A 22,069-nucleotide genomic window follows, 5' to 3' on the forward strand; every position below is an offset into this window, starting at 1 on the left:
AAGATTACATAATCTTCGTAAGAAAGGATTTTCTAAATTTTTTGTAGAGTAAACCCATCCCTGTATAAAAATTACAACAAGGTTTGCATTATTTCCTGCTGATCTGGTTTTCTGTGTATGTCAGATAGATTTCTACAACGTTATTCGTAATGAGTGCATGGCATATGGTCGTGTGGCTGCATCGTAACCTAACGCTTTCCCTATCCTGGGACGGTTAGATTGTTTCCCCTTTGTCCCCTCCATCAGCAGTGCTGTAATGATCAACCTCGTGTATAAATCTGTCTGACCGTCTGGTCATTTCCTTAGAACAAAGTTCTAGAATTGAGAGTCGTTGGTCGAAAGATGAACATTTTTGAGTTTCCTAACACAAGTTGCCAAACAGCCCCCCGAAAAGCTTGAACCCCTAGCCCAGGGAGAATCCCTTCTTCTCTGCACCCTCGGCAGTCCTGGGGTTGCACGTAAAGAAGCTTTGCTCATGGCTGGTGTGGTTTTCTCTCACATCATCCTTAGATAGAAATGCCAAGAGAATAAGGTTGGGGAAAGACAGACTGAAACCCCGGGACCGGAGAGCTTAGTTCCGGGGACCGTGGCATGGGGAGGGGGCCACATACACAGGCTGTGTCATGGTGTGCGTTTACTGTTGACAGTGGCGTCGGGACGGAGCCAGGGCTGGGGGATGTCTTGTCCCGAGTTAACGGTGCCCCGTCTTCCCTCCGTGTCTGACGCAGACCCGTGCTGGCCATCGTGGAGGTGGAAGTGCAAGAAGTCGATGTGGGTGCTCGGGACAGGGTGTTCCAGGAAGTGTCCTCTTTCCAGGGCCCCAGGGACGCCACCGTCGTCGTCAACCTTCAGTCGCCAACCTCCGAAGAGAAAAACGAATTTCCCGAGGACGTGCGCACGGAGCTCATGCAGACCTTGGGCAGTTACGGGACGATCCTGCTTGTCAGGTAGGGACGCGCGCGTGGCGGGGCTGGTGCGTGCCTCGCTGGAGGGCGCGCTCCCGGGGCTGACCTGGCAAATCTCATTTCTCCCAGGATCAACCAAGGGCAGATGCTGGTGACTTTTGCAGACAGTCACTCGGCGCTCAGCGTCCTGGATGTGGACGGAATGAAGGTGAGTTGTGCTTGGTCACCCGGGGAGCGGGGCTGCTTGTCCCCGTGGGCTTCTTGTGCTTTCACGTGGCCGGGTCTGCGGGTGTAGACACCACAGGAGGGCGGGAGCTGGGCCTCTTCATGCCGGCATCTGATTCTGGTAGCTTCGTCGAGGTGTCTACTCTCCAGCCCTGGCTCCTCGCAGAACTGGGGAGAAAGAGCAGGTTTGGGAGCGCAGCCCCGCCGTGTTACTGGGTCTGTCTGCGCTCGCGCCCTCCCACGGGAGTGTTGTGAGCCTTCTCTTCAGAGCACGTGGTTTGGGACGTGCAGCTCATAGGTAGTTTCCGTTTTGATAATATCCTGGTTTTAAGTTCACGTGGAATGAAAAGTGACAGTTCAACTTTTCTTCGGGCCAAACGTGAGCTGTGCTGGGCCTGCCTGAGGTCTAGACCCTCGGCCTTCCTTGGCAAAAGTGAGGGTGGGCCAGGCTTCCGACGCATGCGTTGGAGCGAGAAGCACTTTGGGGTCAGAGGGTCTGACGTCTGCGCTCCTTCACAGGCGGCCTCTTTGTCCTCACAGGTGAAAGGCAGAGCTGTGAAGATTCGACCGAAGACCAAGGACTGGCTGCAAGGTTTGCAAGAGGAGATCATTGGAAAGCGAGACAGCGTGGCCTCCGCGTCCCCCACCGCCAACTCCTGTCTGCTGGAGGAAAACTTTGACTTCACGAGTCTGGACTATGAGTCAGAAGGTGAGTCAGGACTTCCTGGTGCGTGGGGTGAGGCGGGCAGGCGAGACGTTCTCCCAGCAGCCGACACGAGAGCCCCAGGATCCGTTCTAAGACCCGCCCTCGGGAAGGTCCGAGAGGATGCTCAAGTTCAGGCTGATTCTCCATGCCAGAGCTGGGTGGCATTCACACGTAGGAGTGGTGCACGCAATGACAAGTAAGATGGGAGGCGTCTAAAATTACACTGAAGACAGTCTGGAGATGTCAGGGCCGTGGGCTTGTCCTGTGTCTCAGGCATCCGTGGAACTGGGGTCCCAGCCCTGCTGCCACGTGGGTGCCCCGGGCCGCGGGCGGCTAGGCCTCAGGTGTCCTGACGCAAGCCATAGGCCTCGGTGTTGAAACAGACCCACAGATAAAAGACTAGGCCCTTTCCCCCTAACTGTTTGCTGTGACATTTCCTTCTCCAAGGGGATATTCTCGAAGACGACGAGGACTATCTGGTGGATGAGCTGCGCCAGCCCGTGGTCTCAGACAGTGAAGCGGGCGGAGACGAGCTCGCCGACGCCCCCAGCTCCATGGCAGGGGCGCCTCCCAGCCGGTCACCGGCACTCACCAAAAAGAAGCAGCATCCAACCTACAGAGGTAGGTAGCTTGGACCTTCCTTTTCTAAATCACCTCTGGTGTAGCGAGCACTGTCTCAGCAGCCGGACACCACGTAATGCCGCCATCAAGTATTCACGGCCCACGAACAAAGGGGTAAAAGAGGTCGCAGCGAGGGGTGAAAACTGGGCTCTGAGAAGGAATCCAGCTGCCGCCACACCGATTTCCTCTAGTGATTTAATTATTTTCCAACAACTGGTACCCCTATAACATACCGGAGTCATGACCATTAGTTTCCTCTGTACAATTTAAATTGTCACAGCTCTGAACTGGTTTTACATTTGTGATTTTTTTTTCCCTCTCCAAAACTTTTCTGATTCAATCCCATAAGAGACATATTCAATATCTATGTCCTGAGTTGCTGGTGTCTGGTTATATTCATATAACATTATATTATTATACAGTAATAGTACACCTTAGCATCATTATGTCATTTTAGACTTAAGAGGGACTGAAAGGCATTGGGATTGGACTCCAGGTCCCTAGATAATTAGAGTAGTTCTTATTCCACATCAGCAGACTCTTCAGCTCGGTTTCAGCCATAGCCACGAGTGCCTTCCAGCTGCTGGACATTGTGTCTCCCCCCTTGGAGGAGAGCAGGTGCAGGGGCTTAGCCACGTGTCAGGACCCTCTGAGCTGTGGCTGAGAACAGAGAACAGAGTTGACAATAAGATGCTTCCCAGGAAAGGTACTTCACTGGGACAGGTACAAAGAACCCCCAAGCCTTTTTGACTGTATTTGGTCCCAAACCCGGTCAGTAGCCTGGCTGCATTGAACCAGAGGGGGCTTTTAAACTTACAAGTTGCTGAGCCCCGTCACAGAGATGTGGGTTTGGCAGGTGTGGGCTGGGACCCTGGAAATCTGGCAACTCATGAAGCTCCGCAGGTGATTGGGAACACATATCCAGGTTTGGGGACTGGGTCCATCAGCGAATCCAGGGGGTTCTGCGCATTGCACGTCCAGAGGGCTCCTGCCCTGGAGTGAAAGTGGCTGGAGGGATGTGCTCTTGAGACAAGAAGCAGTCCTCTTCTCCAGGGTGGCCATCATTCAGGCATCCTCTCAAGGGCTGGGCAGATGCACCCCTTGGAATGAAGAATTAATAGAGCAGCTTGGGGCTCTCACATGTGAGCAGCCTTGCCCCCTGGTGGACGTCAAGGGAACATCTCAGTGCTATAGGGCGTTCAGGCACTCCCTTCAGAAGGAGAAATCCTGCCTGTCCCCAACAGAACGCCAGAGACACATGAGGTTGAGTATTGGATTTGAGGGATGGGGTGTATAAGCCGAAATAAAATGAATCAGAGTGTGTTGTAGTGTGGGAGAGAAGACCTACAATCGTCCTGAATTTAAATGTAACAAATGTACATGTAATAAAACAGAAGCCGTCACCTCCCCACACCCCTCTTAGCCTTAGAAGGATTTTGCAGGGCGAGTCAGGATGGCGAATGCTTGGGCAGTAGCTGGCATGGGCTGTAGGATTTGGGCCTTGAATGAGCAGGGCCACTCCATGCTGGGCCTTGGCAAGGGATTGGCAGGCTGCCCTGCTGGCAGAGAAGTGAAAATATTCTCAAGTCCAGAACTCTTGTCCTGTTTCAGAATGAGGTATTAAGAGTGAGGGGCTCTGGTTTTCAACTGTCTACTCTGTGTGGAAGTCTTGTGGACTATTTCAGAAGGAAGCATGCCTACACTTTAAAATATTTCAGTGTCTCTCGTGTCTGGACAGCACACCTTGTCCACGGTTCACTGAACGTTCCAAGCAGGCATTGGGTACCCTCCCCCCGTCCCCCATGCCAGCAGAGAGGGACCCTGAAGCTGTCCTGTGGGAGGCGCTCCTGCCACTGCCGGGTCCCTGCAGACCTGAGTCTGACTCATCTGACTCGCGCCCTGCCATGTCCTTCAGATGATGCTGACCTGGTGGTGTTAAAGCAGGAGCTGGAAGCAGTTGGGGACTTCCGCCACCGCTCTCCAAGTCGGTCTCTGTCGGTTCCCAATAGGCCTCGGGCACCTCACCCACCGCAGAGACCCCCCCCTCCAAGTAAGACTTCGCTTGCTTTCCGCTCACCACAATGCCTGCTGGGAATAATTGCGTACTTCCTGCTACTGCACAAACGGCTCTAAATCTAGCCTTTGAGTTTCCACAGTGCTTTTTTCCCCTCCTCGGGCTCCTTTTTGTCTTAAATCCACGGCAAGTTTGATATTAGAGATAGCGATGTTTCTCACGGCAAATCACGTGGCTCCTTTATAAAGCTGTTCTTCGTCCTCCCGTAGCTGTGCTTTCGCTTTAAGCTGCTTTCCGTTTGAAACCTTATGGGATGGAAAAATTGGGGCCACAGACAAGCTAGGGACATTCTGAGCTCCTTCCTCCGCCACCCGCCATGGCTTCTTTCCACGTCTTTCCTGGACTGCTGCCCCCCCTCTCTCTGCGTATGAGGACTCGAGTAAGCCCAGGTGCTCTGACCTATAAGGTGACCACACGCCCACCTCTAAGCAGGAGCCGTCCCGTCTGTGAGCCCGAGACTGCTGAGAACAGCACTTCCTAGCCCGGGTCTCAGGATAGCACTTTTCTTCCTGGCTCCTCAAAAAAAGCGGTGCTTTGTCCCTGAGACATTCCTTGGCAATCTGAAACAAAGTCATGCCATGCTTTTGATCAGTTTCTGTTTACCTCCACTGTTCACTTCTCCCCCTCCCCCGCAGTGTGACGGTAAACATTTTTCTAAGACTGTACTTTCAGAATTGGGTTCATCTTGGCTTACATCACAATAGTATCAATGGCAAGCCAGAAACACATGACTCCTTAAGCGTATTTTTTTACTTTTCTGAGTTGATACTTAGAAAATAAAATATTAAATAAAGAACAAATTTATGTCCTATATTATTGTAGAGATTTACAAAGAGATAAATCTAAACAATAAAAGTTTTAATTTTACTTACCTAGAGATAATAGTTGTTAACCAAAAGATTTCCATCCTTTTTCCAATTAGATATATCTATATCTACACACAATTTAAAAAAATTAATTTCTGGCTGCGTTGGCTCTTTGTTGCTGCACGTGGGCTTTCTCTAGTTGCGGTGAGCGGGGGCTACTGTTCGTTGTGGTGTGCGGGCTTCTCATTGCGGTGGCTTCTCTTGTTGCGGAGCACGGGCTCTAGACGCGCGGGCTCAGTAGTTGTGGCTCGCGGGCTCTAGAGCGCAGGCTCAAGTGTCCATTTTGTTTGGTCATTTGTGTTTCATCCAATGTCTCTGTATTAACTGTTGTTCTGAAACATGACTTGTTAATGGCTGCAGGTGTTATTTAGCTTATTCCCCTGCTTTGGGATTTCTTTTTGTTAGATTTTGCCCACAAAGTCTTTTAAAAATTTGGTCCTAATAATAGTAGTGTATTTTAAACCACTTAAAAATGATGAATCAGAGTTTATATCAGATTTAACTCCTCCAGGATGTTAGATTAAAATTTTCATTCAAACAGTGCTTCTGCAGAGAATCTACATTAATAAGCCCAAGTTATTAGAGAATCACAAGAGAAACTCAGTAGCGCCTCTGAATCCCCAAAGGCTATGGATGTACTCAGACCCTAACTGTGACCTTGCTCTCAGTTGGCTGGGAATTTGCATCGAAGCAGCTGCGACTTCACTGAGATTGAGACTCTGCCCTCCTTGGTCTTTACAGCTGGTCTAATGGTGAAAAAGTCAGCCTCGGATGTGTCCATCTCCTCTGGCACCCACGGGCAGTATTCGATTTTGCAGACAGCAAAACTTCTGCCAGGAGCACCTCAGCAAGCAGTGAGTTCTCCTGTATTCACATCATAGCGAAAAGGGTCAGCATTTCAAACCCAAGAGATTTGCCGCGTGGTTCATCCTTAGCCCCTAACATTATGCAGGATCACCTCTTTTCAGTGAATATATATATGTCTGTCTCTTTAACCCTCTGCCTGTCCACCATTCATCCCCAAACCCCATAACTTGGTACCAGGCCCTTTATAGGGTTTTTAAATGGTCGTACAGAGCATGAGAGAGAAAATCAGGTTTGATGAAAACTCCCAAGTGCCCCTTCAGGGAGGGACTGTTGGTTTCCAGACCCACCTGCTTCTCTCCCCTCCGATGCTTGCCTTTGACCTTGGTGTATAGAGCAGGGGCTGACAGAAGGGGAAATAAGAGAAGTTCAGATCAGTTGTCTTGAGAGAAGAGGCTAAAAAGAGATCTAATGGGGCCTAAAGAACGCAGTAGGGACATTACTAATCATAACAGTTGTGTAGAGTTCTGGAGGATGGCTGTGAGACCTAAAGAAGACGGTAGGTGAAGGTCAATGGACTAGAGGTGAGGGAGGGGGGAGGTGCAGCGGGGGCGCTGGGTGGAAGCTAACGTGTCCCAGGAGAGTGTGTAGAGCTGGGCCAGCCGATGGATGCGGTCACTGCGGGAGTAGGCGGTTGACTCGACCTCAGTGGTTTGTAGTAATGAAAGCAGGTTCTCAAAGGCGACCCAGAGGTCTCAGTTAGGAGGCGGCAGAAAAGCGAAGAGGTAGAAAGAGCACTTTTGAGAAAACATCTGGAAAAGTGTTTTAATGACTCCGCTGGACCATGGAAGGAGTAGCTTCTGACTGTTTTCTGGCTTTTACCTGATTATTGAAATAAAGATAGAGGATGGTTTGTTCACGTTGCAAAATCCTGGAATCGTCCAGTTTAGGAGACGAGGGTCGTCTAAACTTTATTGTGTTCCCCCCACGCTTGATATGTGAGTGCTGGGTGGGGGGGGTTGGGGGAAGAGGCTTGAGGGATGCGGTTTGGGTTGAAGTTGTGTCTTAATCACCGTCTCAAGGAGCTCTGTCAACTTCACGCTCCTGTACAGATCGGTAGGCAGAGAACTCACCAGGTGAGGCTGTTTCCTACCTGTGCTAATATGCTTTTTTTCCTGATTTTGTCCTCAAGCCCAAAGCTAGGACTGGGATAAGTAAGCCTTATAACGTCAAGCAGATCAAAACTACCAACGCTCAGGAGGCCGAAGCAGCAATCCGATGTCTCCTGGAAGCCAGAGGAGGTGGGTGTTCCCCTGGGGCTCTCCTGCCAATTCTGCTTTTCTTTTCATCGTCCTACTAAAAGGGGCCTAGAAGAGAAAAACACTCTTTTCTGGAGGCAGTATTCAATGAAAGTACCCTTGAGCAACATTTTATAAAATTCAGCTACTAAGACTTATTGTCCATTTAAAACTATATATTTAAAATTCAGTAAGTATGTAAAAATAATCCCAAGATTACCAGGCAGCACTTAAGGGAGAGACTGAAATAAAGAAGGAGAGACTGAAATAAACAAAAAGGAGTTTTAGAAGAGGTTGGTGCCCCAGGCACTAACTCATTTTGCTGGCTCTGTAAAAAGAGATAGGTAGGTAGGCATCCTCTTTCAGGCAAAACATCTGTTTTTTTAAATCGCCAGCAATTGTAGGTTCCCTCCGGCAGGGACCTCTTCTCAGCCATACTGCCTGTTAATTTTTTGTTGCTGTTACTTCACCTAACCCATGTTAACCATGTTTTAACTTGGAATCTCCTCTAGTGCATTCAAAATCACTGGTTATTAACATTTTTGGGGTTTTTGTTGCGATTTTATACTAGAATCTCTTTTGCAGAGGGAAAATTATGCCCTCTGAAAAGCCAGGTGCAGTTACAGTTGCCTGATTTGCTTATAGCGCAGGTATTTAGTTTATTTGGAATTCCCAAACAACATTTAAGGAGGGCATGGATTAAGAGGTTGAGAAACACTGTTGTAGGATAACACCGTGGTTTCTTTTTTATTAAAAACAATAACTCAGATTGTATGGATGTAACAACCCAAGTGTCCATCAACTGATGAATGGATAAAATGGGGTATATCCATACCATGGAATATTATTCAGCCAGAAAAAGAATGAAGTACTAACACATGCTGTATCATGGGTGAATCATGAAAAAAGTGTGCTAAGTGAAAGAAACCAAACACAAAAGGCCACGTATGGTGTGATTCCATTTATGTTCAGTGTCCAGAATAGTCAAGTCTATACAGAGAGAAAGTTATAGTGGTTTCCAGAGGCTGGAGAGAGGAGAGTGTGGGGAGTGACTGCTATGGGAATGTGTGGGGTTTCTTTCTGGGGTGATGGAAGATATTCCGGTGATTAGATAGTGGTGATACTTGTACAACTTTGTGACTACACTAATAACCACCAAATTATATCCTTAAAAAGCATAGATTTTACAGTATGTGAATTATATTGCAGTAAAGGTTTTTTTTTTTTTTTTTTTTAAAGTCTATAGATGCAGAGGTTTGAGGTTTGAAATGTACCCAGGGCCCCAACTTAACATTTTCTTGGTCATGGGCCCTGAGATTTTGAGTTTTGCATCATCTACCCTGAGAAACACAGGGACACGTTAAACTTTGCAGGTGATGTCAGGGCCTCACTGCTCCTCCCCTCCACAGACCCTACATCACCATCCCTGTTGAGAAGGTGGGAATGAGAAGTTGGGGGCCAAACCTAGCTGGTTGGTCCTGACAACCTTGAAAGATTTATTTTTAGATAGCAAAGAAATACATTGCATTAGTAAATTAGCCTTAGAATAAGGATAATTTGACGCCTTGTCCTTTACACTTCAGCCGTGCAATTGTATGTTTCAGGCGCCCCAGGAGAAGCCCCAAACGCCACAGCCTTGACGGACCAGGGATCTTCCAAACCAGAGCCCACAGCGGGGGTGGCCCCACTCCTGCCCCGTCGGCCCGCACCCAGAGTTCCTGCCATCAAGAAGCCAACCTTGAGGAGGACAGGAAAGGTAAGAACCTGTTTGCACGAGCCTGTTGCTCCTGGGTTGTTCCAATGTCTTGTTAGGTAAGAATTCCGTCTCCGATGGGTCTGGTCTCTTTATACATGTTCACGAGTCCCAGACACAGATCCATCCTTGAGGAAAATGCCCAGCAATCGCTTTCTTCTTCGCATTCCTGCTGCTTCTTGGCTCAAGCTGAGCAGAAACATTGGGAATCTCTCACCAAGACAGGAACAGCTTGGCGGTATCGCGCTGCCCCAGTGTTCCATTTCAGTTCCCACACCGAACCACCGTGGGGTGCTTTATTCCAAGTGTCCCAGTGATTCCCATTTGTGTGTGGTCTGTGTCCTATGCCCGCGGTTTGACTTGTACAGACTTTTATTTGCATTAGAGAAACAGTCACCGGTTCCTGGATTGGCCGTGTTGACAAGCGCTTGTGCGGCCCCGGACCCTGGAGGCGCGACAGCCTTTCTTGCCACTTTTCTTGCAGATTGTTTTTTGCTCTCGCTCTCAAGCTTCTCAGCCTTGCTTGCTGCTTCAAAGACATGAGTTTGTCAGGACAGTAGCAGCCCAAAGACTGGCACCTCTAGAGGCATCTGGATCTTCCGTGTGAGCTCAGTGTGCTAGTCACGGACACCCGGTAATCCCTCGGCTGGTCGTTACAGAATGGCTGCTTTGCCACCTGTAGAAAGCATGAGCGTGGTTTGGGCGCGTGGTTCTTACAGAGCCTGCTCTGTGTTTTCTGGGTTGCTCGCTGTCGCGCGTCTGCCCGTGCCTCTGCCTATTTTCCACGCCTCCTTACGCAGCACACCTCTTTCCTCCTCCTCTCTATTCTCGCTTTGTCTTCAAAGCCAGGGGTAGAAATGGATTCAGTTTCCCCACCCACTGCACAGGAGCTGCAGTTAAAGGCCATCGGAGAAAGGGTTGTGTCTGCAGCTAGTTTTCTAAAGAACCAGCGGAACTACGGAAATGCGGACGCTTAAGCTACCGACAGCCGTGTGTGTACAAAAGCCTCCTCTGGCCTCATGCAGTTGTTTTCTTTGTGATCCTTTTGAGTCAGAACCAAGGAAGTGAAGTTCCTGTATGAAATTTTCCATTCTTCTATATTTAAATATCAAAGATTCAAGGAGCAGGTATGCCCATTAGTCCTTCTGTTAGCTTAATGCTGTGACATAAGCTACTTAATCTTAGTATGGTACAGACTGAATTATCAAAGCTGCGGCCTCGAAGAAGAGTTTTCAGAGAGGTTCGCTGTTAATAAAGGAAGAGCATCACCCCGTTTCCTAGGTAACAGAAACTTGTTTCAGATTGTTCACGGTGGCCCTGGTTTGAAAGCACCCACTCATCTTTCATCGGACCTGCTGGTCCTCCTTGATACGTGTGTTTCTCCCATGCTCCTTCCTGCCTGGTCACACTCCCGCATCCCAGACATTCTCAAATCCCGAATTTGCTAGAATGTCAGCTTGTCCCCTGCTCTTTTCGCCTGTGGACAGCATCTGTGTGCTCTGATTCCCAGCTCTCGGGGGCGGGCTGCTTATTGACGCTCTTTGTCGTGCCTTTTCTTAGCCCGCGTCACCAGAAGAACAGTTTGGGCATCAAGCTGTCCATTTTACAATCGGGCCCCCGGAGACGAACCTTGACACCCCTCCTCTAGCAACAGCCCCTCCCGTTCCCAAACCGAGAACACTTCAGCCCGGGAAAGGTGCCGCTGCCTCCGGGAAGCCAGCGCCGGACGAGGCCCCGACCGCGGCCGCCCCGCCCCCTCCGGAGGCCCCGCCCCTCCTGCCCCAGGTGCCCCCACGGAGGAGGCCCCGCCCCTCGTGCCCCAGGTGCCCCCGCGGAGGAAGAAGTCGGCGCCCGCGGCCTTGCACCTGCAGGTGCTGCAGAGCAACTATCAGCTTCTCCAGGGGCCCCCCTGCAGCAGCCCCAGCAGCGACTGTCCGCCCGCACCCCTGCCTGCTGGGGGCGCGCTCTTCCCCCAGCCGGCTTTCCTTGGCCCTTCATCACCTGCAAGCCCTGAGGCTGATGGCACCAAGGACACGAAGTCGGAGGCTGCCCCCCTCCTCGGTGATTATCAGGACCCCTTCTGGAGCCTTCTCCACCACCGTAACCTGTTGAATAACTCCTGGCTTCCCAAGAGCCCTGACCCCCTGGACTCGGGGAACAGGAACCTCGGAAGAGCACACGCAGCCCCCCAGCAAGTCAGTGCCTCACCTGCCCAGGAGCCGCCACTGGAGCACAGAGAAAAAGACTTCGGTCACTGGGTGACAACCAGTGACAAGGACAAGAGGACGGTGCTGCAGGTGTTTGACCCACTGGCGAAATCATGACTGGGAAACTCCGACAGCAGCTCTCCCACAGGATGTGTGCCTTCTCCCCCTGGCCTCACCTTAACAGGGGAAAAGCCCATTGGTCTCAACTCCCCAGTTGAAAGAGACATCTAGTTAAAGGCACACTGAAAAAACATTGATACTCCTGTGTAGTTTACAAAAATTGCGTCTCTTATTCAGTAAGATTATTATTCAGCCACCAAAATATGTTTTATCCCAGACTTGTGCATGTTAAGTTTCCCTCAGGGTGTGAGAAACCTCCGGGTAGATTCAGTATACGGATTTTAGGAAAGAGAATCTAGCCGTAATGCTCAAGAGGTTCCCTCCCATTGAATTTTAAACGGTTGTTCAAGTTATGTTTCTATGTGGTGAGTTTGTTTTTAAATATTGTTTGTATTTTACAGACTTGGAATAACTTTTTGGTGACCCACCTGAAGGTTGATGCATAATGTAAGGATTCCACTAAAAGGTGGTTGGGACCATTAAGAGCTGTACCTGGCCGCTGACACCAGGTTAAAAAAGATATCAGAGTAGGAGGCAGCAAATGGGTCAACCAAAAGATTAGACTGTACATTCCTGGGAGCCCCCGTGTTTATTTATGTACGTGTATATTAGCCATGATTATGTGGGCGTCCTGGGGGAGATGGTGTCATTCCCTGCTTTGGTTCCGGAGCATATACCATTAGCTTCACCTGAGCTCCAGCTGCCTAAGTCTCCTGTACCATGTCTTAGACTTTGCATGTCCCGTAAATTGCTACAGTCCTGAGCTCTGGTGTGCTACCAGTTTTTACACACTGTCTATTCCCTATTAAATAAAACCTCATGGCTTTCTTTTTCTCCTTATATTCCATATTCAGAAAAAGCACAAAATGTGAAAACTCATACTGGTACATAGGAGTACTGATTTTCATTATTATAATTTGAAGACTATCTGTTTTAGTCTGGTCTACCTAGCTGTGGCTTCAGGAGGGAAAGTTACCACATGTCCCCATATATAAGACACCTCAGGATACTCTGAGTTAGCTTATCTACATCTTTATTAGGTTTTGTTTTCCTCTACGTTTCCAACACCACTTCTTACCTATTCAGTCTTTAAAAAAGACATCACCATACTGCTTTACGTTTTTAAAAGAATGTTATAAGGCCTAGAACTCATTTGGAGCAGATATCATAATTTTGCTGATAAGAAATTTACTGGCAAAATCTCAGTGTGCCACATACTATGTTTAGGAGTCTTTCATGTCATAGAATCATACAGCAATGGTTCTGTGTTATCCCTAGTGTGACCAGCGAATTCCTGTCCTCAAGGCTAATGGTTAGGATGGCAGGCTCCTTTTACTGATCAGACCTCTGGGATTTCAGAATTAACTCTCATTGCTGCTATCAAGATACATTACAGACCACACAAAAACAAAACTGCATCTCATTTCATCTGGAAACTAATAAAAGAAAAAGATATTGATAACTATCAATAGTTATCATATTGCTACTATCAAGATACATTACAGACCACACAAAAAACTGCATCTCATTTCATCTGAAAACTAATAAAAGAAAAAGATATTGATAACTATCAATAGTTATCATATTGCTACTATCAAGATACATTACAGATCACACAAAAACAAAACTGCATCTCATTTCATCTGGAAACTAATAAAAAGATATTGATAACTATCAATAGTTATCATATTGCTACTATCAAGATACATTACAGATCACACAAAAACAAAACTATCTCATTTCATCTGAAAACTAATAAAAGAAAAAGATATTAGTAACACAAGTAGTTAACCAGTAGTAAAAGATGGTGTTTTTAGCCTTAGCCGATTGGGACACCTTCTCTAGCACTTACATGCTTTATATCATTTTTACCTCTCTGAGAAATGCAAGAAGTAAGCAGCGTGATCCTTGAAAGCATTAGGAGGAGAAAGGAAGCAAGATGGGTAAGAGGCTCTGGAAAGGTAAATCATTTACCAGGATTCGCGTCACTTCTAAAGGGCATAGTTGGGAATGGAATTGAAGATTTCTTAATTTAAACACTCTTTTCTCCATAACCTCTTTTCCTACTAAAAAGGAGGTGAATTTGAAGGCATATCTATGTAACAGTGAGTCAGAAAAGCAGGGGGAAAGCAAGCACCACAAAAGTTGCTTCCAGTGGTTAATTTCCAGGTTTCTTCTTTGTTCTAGATAGCGAATAGCCAATAAATGCTACACAGAACAGACTTTCATTTCAGATAGGTGTTCATCACACAAATAGTTCTTAAGAATCTGACAGTAAGTATTAACACACAGAACTGTATTGAGGCAGGCCACAGGAAAAATTATAAGTAGTTTAACATTAAGAAATGAATATTATTTGCTCATGGCTGTTGAGGTTTAATGAATAACAGAGACTGGATTTTGAGTTGATAATATGTAAGGTTCTTGTACTAACATTCACTTTTTTTTTAAGAAAAAGGACAATTGGAATTGCCTTATTTTTTAAATCAGTGCTTAACAGTGGGTATCTTTCCTAGGTTAGCGGTAGAGTCGGTTGAATAATCTCGACAATGAGCAGCTGCCATCCTGGGGATTTCGTTCCGTGGTTTTTATTTTTCATCTTTCTTTGATGTTCCCACGCCAGCCGTTTTATTGTGACCTTGCAGTTCATTTCGTTACTGTTGTGTAAGGTCTTACAGTTCGCCACAGTATTTTAGGCACGGACTTTACAATTCGGCATTGTCTCCCTGACCCCAATTAGATTCTCTCTTTACAGTATAATCTTCCTGGACTTCTTGCCAATTTAAAAAAATTTGTTCCAGTAAATTATTGAAACAAGAACATCTGCCCAAGAAAGTCCTGTAAAAGTTTAAAGTTGTTGAAGTTCACGACACTTAAAATTCTCCTGACCTGTGTTATGAGCAAGGTAATGTATTAAAACATTTGCTTTATAATGAAGTAATTCTATTAGAAAGGACTGCAGAAATTACTTATTGGATCTTACTGGATGACTAGCAATGAATAAAAACCCTAATGTTTATTTGAAGTGATAATTTGTACTGAAATTGTAAAAAAAAAAAAACTTATTAAATGTTCTATTTTTTTTTTTTAATGTGGCTTATTTCTTTTCAGATATGAAGAGAACCTTGGGATATCTTCCTTGGCTAGCCTTTTATTCTGGATGAAATGCAATTACTAGTTATTCCTCTGAGTTTTTGGTTTTGTTTCTTTTTTCAACCATCAAATTAAGTTGAAGCAACATAAAAGTAATAATTTGGTTCAGAATTTATGAGTTGAAGGCTGCTAGCAGGGACCACAGCCATAACATATATAATAACTGTGCTATAATGTTGAGAGATGCTGGGATTCATTTCCTATAGGTCTTATAGCAAACTTAGATTGCTGGGGTGGCTTGAGTACATTACTTCATAGAAGACTGGAGAAAGGAGTAAACAATCTTCCAGTTCTGTCTAGGTTTGTTCTTAGCTAATTAATAGACAAAATTTAGGTCATAAATGTTCTCTGATGCCTTTCAGGAATAAGAATGTACTGACAATCTCCACATCATAAAGATGCCCAGTCCTTCCTGACCAGTAAGGACTATATTGAATTCATTTAATCTGAGTGCCTGGGACTTGGATGGGGAAGAAGGAAAGGGCTGGTTACAGTACCTTCCTTTCCCAAGGTCATGGATTGAAACTCATTCTCATACAGGGCAAACTGTTTGCAGTTATATAATCAGCTCTATCTCGATGAGGTAGGAGAGTACAAATGAGAGAGTGATTACTTGTGAACAGAGGGCCAGGGAAGATTTGAGAGAAGAGAATTAAGAATATGACATGTAGCAAAGTGGATTTATGTACATGGAAAGAATGAGCCGGTGGGAAAGAATTTCAGAGGAATGGTGTCCGAATAGGGGATGCAGCCTGTCACGGAGGGTCACAGTCCAGAGGGCGGTCCAACATCCTCCTCAGTGATAGTTATACTATACCATTTATTAAATAACAAACCATTGCTCTCTCTTTCTTAATTGGGTTTCTCTAGGTGTTACCCAGTTTTTATTGACATTTTCAAATAACAGCATTGGTATTTGTATATCCTTTATATTGTTTATTTTTATTTTGTTATGTCGGTTTTTAAAACATTTTTCATTAACTTCAACGTATCTTTAATTTGCATCCTTTTCTACTTTTTGTTTAGTTTTGTTATTTTCCTAATTTCTTAATTAAAGCTAGCACTGGGTTTCATTATTTTTAGTCTTGCTTAACAATAAAGACATTTAAAGTTATATATTTTCCCGATTGTAACTTTAGCTGCACCCTACACATATTAGCATGAAATAGTCTTTTTCATTAATCTCTAGACTGTAATTTGCTTTTAGTTTCTCTTTGATTCAAGAGGGAGACTGCAATTTTCCGATAGTTAAGAGTTTGTTTGGCATTTTAAAATTGCTTCCTCCTAATTTTATTGGATTATGACCTGAGAATATGGCCTAGATAAACATCTGCTTTCTAAAATTTATTGAGGTTTGCTCCATGGTCAAGTGCAGGATTGAGTTTTCTAGTGATTTCATCAATACAAAATAAAAATGTTTTTTAGTTGTAGGGTAAAAAAGTGTGTGGTGTGTGACATACAACGTGTTCGTTCCACTGTCCCCCAATGGAACAGGTCTTTCTGGAAGGCACTTCTGTCAGGGGATGGGTGCAGGCTCTAGTTCTAACTCTAATACAGTGGCCTCCCATTGTTCTTACTGAGGATCCTTAGATTTTGTTGAATAAAAGGCTTCTCAATTTGTTGTAAGTCTTTTGATCAATCTTTAGACATTTGAATGATTGCCTTTGCTACCCTTGACTAGTTTAATAGATCTCTTTCTCTGGGGGAGAGGTTTCCTTAGCTGCTCACACTGCCATTACAGAGTCTCTGCTTCCTGGGCTCTCTGTTCTTGTGCCACTGGTCTACCTGTCAATCTCTGTGTCAATATCATGTATTATTTCTTTGATATCTGGTAAAACAAGCCCTTCTATTCTTGATCCTTAGCATTTTCATATAAAAATTTTGGAATCAATTCATCAAGTCCTATTTAAAAACTAAAACCTATTGGAATTTTTTACTGGGACTTCATGAAATAGAATGGACATCTTTACGGTATTGACCTTTCAATCTAAGAACATATTCTTAGTATATTTCTCCACTTAAGTATTTCATTAATGTTTCTCAAAGTTTTTAACTTATAAAATTTTTCAAACATACATGAAATCAGAGTGAATAATTTGAACTCTCATATATCCATCACCAGGATTTAATAGTAATTTAACATTTTGCTATATTTGGTTTATTTTTTTCCTTTGCTGAAATTTTTTTTAAAATTCTGCTATCATGCTATTTGACTCCTAAATACTTTCTTATCTCTAAATAACATTTTCTTTTATAACCTTAATACCATGGTTTTATCTAACAGTTAACAATAATTATTACTTTAAAATTCATTTGCTATTTTTTGCTAGTATACATAAATATAAAAGTTTGTGTATTGACTGCATCAAACAACCTTGCTTTTATATAAACTGTCATAAAAAATCTAACAACTTACTGTATTTCAATATACCATCAATTATGAGATACACATTTACATGCTATTTTTTTTAATTTTTATTGGAGTATAGTTGTTTTACAATGTTGTGTTAGTTTCTCCTGTATAGCAAAGTGAATGAGTTATACATATATCCACTCTTTTTTTGGATTCTTTTCCCACATAGGTCTTAAGAAAGTGCTATGGTCTGAATGTTTGTTTCCTCCCAAAACTCATATGCTGAAAACTTAACCCCTAAAGACGATAGTATTAGGAGGTGGAGCCTTTGGGACGTTCTAAGTCATGAGGATAGAGCCCTAAGGAGTGGGATTAGTGTTCTTATTAAAAGAGACCCCATGAGATCCCTCACCCCTTTCACCATGTGAGGACACAGTGAGAAGGTCCCAGCTGTGAAACAGGAAGAGGGCCCTCACCAGAACGTGATGATGCTGCTGTCTTGTTGTTGGACCTCCAGCCTCCAGAACTGTGAGAAATAAATGTTTGTTGTTTATAAGCCACCCAGTCTGTGGTGGTTTGTTATAGCAGCCTGAACAGAGTAAGCCAGAAGGCTTCCAACTTAATTATGACTCATCTATTGTGAGATGTAGCCCACCCACAGAGATGTTAAATGTATTTATCTTTAAATTGATAAAATATGGTGTATGTGGATTCTTTGGATTTTCTTTGTAGACAGTTACCTGCAAATAATGAGTTTTGTTTCTTCCTTTCCCATCCTTGTAACTTTTATGTCTTTTTCTCGCCTTACAGAGCTGGCTAGAACATTTAGTACAACGTTAAATAAAAACATCGGTAATAGGCGTTCTTGTGTTACTCTTCTTCTCTAAGAGAAAATGTTAATATTTTTGCCATTAAGTATGCTGTTTATTGTTTTTTGTTCTTTAGACACCCTTTACTATATTAAGGAAGTTCTCTTTCTGGATTACTAAATTTATCTTTTTCATGAATGGTGGTTAAATTTTATCAAAGACATTTTCTACGTGTACTGAAATGATTGATTTTTTTTCTCCTTTTGTTTGTTAATATGGCAAATTACACTGATCAATTCTCCAATGCTAAACAACCTTGCATTCTTGGTATAAATCCAACTTGGACAGATTACCTTTTAAAATATTGCTGCACTTAGTTTGTCAATATTTTTGTTAGGATTTTTGCAACTATATTATTGAGATTGGCCTGTAACTTTCTCTTTTTTCTGCTGACTTTGTATGGTTTCGGTATCAAAGTTACACTAACCTCAAGAGTTGGGGAGTACACTCTTTTCTATTAACTGAAAGAATATGATAACATTGAAATTATTTCCTCCTTAAATTTTTGGTAGAGTTCACCAGGAAAGTAAACTGTGTCTATAGTTTTTATTTTGAACCTCTTGGTGCCCTCATGCTTCAGATGGTCTCTTATAAACAGCATATAACTGAGTGTTGTTTTATTATCTAGCCTGGCATATTTATCTTCTAACTAGGGTATTTAGTCCATTACATTTAATGTAATAATTGCTATATTGGGGCTTAAATTTAACATCCAATCTTACGCTTTCTCTTTTTACTATCTGTTTCTTGTTTCTTTTCCCGTCTTTTCATGCCTTCTTTTGAATTTTTGTCATTCCTCTTTTTGTCCTCTCCTAATTTGGAAGTCATTATACCCTATTTTTGTTGGTTACATTTTTATTGGTTATTTTAGAAATTACAACATGTATTATTAACATTATACTTTCAGAATTTAATCATTATTTTTACCTTCCTCCTGAATAATGTGATGACTTTGGAAAACTTTAACTCCATTTATACCATCCCAACTGTAGTTACTGTATATTTTAATTTTACATATTTTAACACCTACTCAAGACATTATTATTGTTTTATACAATCAGTGTTCATTTATTTTATCCAAATAGTTGCCTCTTTTTTCACTCTACATTTCTTGAATCTCAGCATCTCTGGCTAGATCATTCATTTACCTTCTACCTGAAGTACATCCCTTAACATTTCCATTAATGAAGGTCTGCTGGTGGTACAGTTTTAATTTATATAAAAATCTATTTTATTTTAATATTTTAAATGACTTATTATTTTTACTGAATGTATTATTCTAGGGTGGGAGTGGTTTTTGGCAATACTGCAGGTGTTCTTCTAGCTTCCATTGACTGATGACTTCTCAACAGTAGCAATCTTAACTGTTATTCCTTTACACTTTTTTTACTCTGACTACTTTTAAGGTTTTCCTCTTGTGTTGGCTTTTCTGCCGTTTCACTGTGCTGTGTATAGATGTGAATTTATTTTTATTTGCTCTGCTTTGAATTAGTTGAATTTTTGAATCTGTGGATTTGTGCCTTTCATCAGTTCTGGAAACTTTTTAACCATTATCTCTTCAAATATTGCCTCTGGGACATGCTTTTTTCTTCTTTTGGTACTCAAATGAAACATAGAATTTGTTATCATCTTACTTGACAATATCCTCAGTCTTCTGTATTTTCCATCTTTTTTGTCTCTCTGTGCTGCATTCTGGATAAATTTTTCTGACCTCTCTTCCAGTTCACTAATTATCTTTGGATATAGCTAATCTAATTTCAGCCTTCTTTTGAGAAGCTATTTTTGGCACTTTATAAAATCTAAGTCACTGAATATTTTCTTATTTCTGAAGATATTTCAACCTTGTATTCTTTTTTTATTTTTATAAATTTATTTATTTATTTTTGGCTGTGTTGGGTCTTCGTTGCTGCATGCAGGCTTTCTCTAGTTGCAGCAAGCAGGGGCTATTCTTTGTTGTGGTGCATGGGCTTCTCATTGCGGTGGCTTCTCTTGTGGCGGAGCACAGGCTCTAGGCACACGGCCTTCAGTAGCTGTGGCTCACAGACTCTAGAGCGCAGGCTCAGTAGTTGTGGCGCACGGGCTTAGTTGCTCCGCGGCATGTGGGATCTTCCCAGACCAGGGCTCGAACCCGTGTCCCCTGCATTGGCAGGCGGATTCTTAACCACTGTGCCACCAGGGAAGTCCCTTTTCGTCAGTTTTTAAAGTTAATGTGTGAAAATTTCTGTGACTATATTGCAATGCACATGCATAGGTTTTAAAATAAAACCTGGGTTTAACCTTAACTCTCACTAGCTTTGAGACTTTGGGCCAGTTTTATGAATTTTTTTTTAATGCTTGGTTTTTCTATCTCTGAAATTTGGCTAATAAAGCTACCTTGTATTCTTATATAAAGCAACACTTGCTGTGTAAGTACTCAAAATGTGTTCACTGAATTACAGTTCTGTTTTATCATTAGGATGAGGAACCAATTAGGAGGGTATTACAGTCCAGGCCAAATGTGAAAATCTGAACTGGAGTCTGAGCAGTAGAAATGGAAAAGCATTCTGGGACCTTTGGAGTAGAGTGGACAGCATTTGGTAATTAATCATATGTGGGGAGGAGAAGTCAAAACTACTGAAAAAGGTCCTGCTTGAGTGAAATGTAATGAATTACCTGAAATAGAGGAGAAATGGACTTGAGGGAGAATAAACAATACAATTCTTAGAAGCTATCAATGTGTTAAATTTTTTTAATTAAAAATTTAAAAATTTAGCTTCATTGAGGTATATAAAACTAAGATATTTAAAGTGTACATTGTGATGATTTGATATATGTATATATTGTGGAAGAATACTTCCCATCTAGTTAACTAACACATCAATCACCTCACACATTTTTTCTTTTTTTGATAAGAACATTTAAGTTTTATACTCTGCTAATTTCAGTTATAAAATAGAATGTAGTGTTATCAACAATAGCCACCATTTCACCATGTTTTACATTAGATCCTCAGACCTTATTCAACTTTAAAGTTTTTGTACCCTTTTATGAACCTCTCCTCACTTCCCATCCCGCCCCTCACCGAGGCCCTGGCAACCATTCTTTCTGTTTCTATGTGTTTGACTTTTTTTTTTTTTTCCAGATTCCACATATAAGTGATACTATGCAGTATTTGTCTTTCTCTGTCTGGCTTATTTCATTTAGCACAATGCTCTCAAGGTCCAACCATGTTGCAAATGGCAGGGTTTCCTTCTTTCTCATGGCTGAATAATATTCCACCGTATGTATATACTACACCTTCTTTATCCCTTCATCCACTGATGGACACTTAGGTTCCATACCTTGGTTATTGTGAATAATGTAGCAATGAACATGGGAGTGCAGATACCTGTTCAATATCCTGTTTGCATTTCCTTTGGATATATACCTAGAAGTGGGATTGCTGAATCATATGGTAGTTCTTTTTTTAATTTTTTGAGGAACTTCCATACTGTTTTCCATAGTGGCTGCAACAATTTACATTCCCACCAACAGTGTGCAGTGTTCCCTGTTCTCTACATCCTTACCAACACTTGATATCCTTTGTCTTTTTGATGATTACCATTCTAACAGATGTATTGGGGCATCTCATTGTGGTTTTGATTTGCATTTCCCTGATGATTAGTGATGTTAAGCACTTTTTCATGTACCTGTTGGCCATTGTTTATCTTGTTTGGAAAAATATTCAGTTCCTCTGCCCATTTTAAAATCATATTGTTTGATTTTTGCTATTGAGTTGAATGAGTTCTTTATAGTTTTAAAATATTAACCCCTTATCAAATATAAGATTTGCAAATATTTTCTCCCATTCTTTAGGTTGCCTTTTCGTTTTGTTGATGGTTTCTTTTGCTGTGCAGAAGCTTTTTAGTTTGATGTAGTCCTACTTGTTTGTTTTTGTTGCCTTTGTTTTTACAGTCAAATCTAAAAAATCATTGCCAAGACTGGTGTCAAGGGGCTTACCTTTGTTCCCTTCTAGGAGTTTTATGGTTTCAGGTCTTAAGTTCAAGTCTTTAATCCATTTTTAGTTGATTTTTATGTGTGGTGTAGCATAGTTGTCCAGTTTTATTCTTTTGCATGTGGCTGTCCAATTTTCCCAC

The 22,069-nt window shown here is 43.0% G+C and overlaps 1 protein-coding gene across 1 annotated transcript in view; it reads left to right on the plus strand.

Moving 5' to 3' along the window:
* Nucleotides 1–12,412, plus strand: part of SYNJ2 (synaptojanin 2) — a 95,334-nt gene extending 82,922 nt beyond the window's left edge. Inside the window, exons 19-28 of the mRNA XM_024748049.1 lie at nucleotides 729–947; nucleotides 1,035–1,113; nucleotides 1,671–1,839; nucleotides 2,284–2,457; nucleotides 4,373–4,507; nucleotides 6,139–6,251; nucleotides 7,394–7,502; nucleotides 9,104–9,255; nucleotides 10,813–11,037; nucleotides 11,076–12,412. Of these exons, the coding sequence (XP_024603817.1) occupies nucleotides 729–947; nucleotides 1,035–1,113; nucleotides 1,671–1,839; nucleotides 2,284–2,457; nucleotides 4,373–4,507; nucleotides 6,139–6,251; nucleotides 7,394–7,502; nucleotides 9,104–9,255; nucleotides 10,813–11,037; nucleotides 11,076–11,576 (1,876 nt within the window). The 3' untranslated portion in view covers nucleotides 11,577–12,412. The remainder of the gene's footprint in view (nucleotides 1–728; nucleotides 948–1,034; nucleotides 1,114–1,670; nucleotides 1,840–2,283; nucleotides 2,458–4,372; nucleotides 4,508–6,138; nucleotides 6,252–7,393; nucleotides 7,503–9,103; nucleotides 9,256–10,812; nucleotides 11,038–11,075) is intronic.
* The last annotated feature ends 9,657 nt before the right edge of the window (nucleotides 12,413–22,069 follow it).

The sequence above is a fragment of the Neophocaena asiaeorientalis genome, unplaced genomic scaffold (assembly GCF_003031525.2).
Source record: "Neophocaena asiaeorientalis asiaeorientalis breed wild unplaced genomic scaffold, Neophocaena_asiaeorientalis_V1.1 scaffold123, whole genome shotgun sequence".
NCBI classification, from domain to species: domain Eukaryota; kingdom Metazoa; phylum Chordata; class Mammalia; order Artiodactyla; family Phocoenidae; genus Neophocaena; species Neophocaena asiaeorientalis.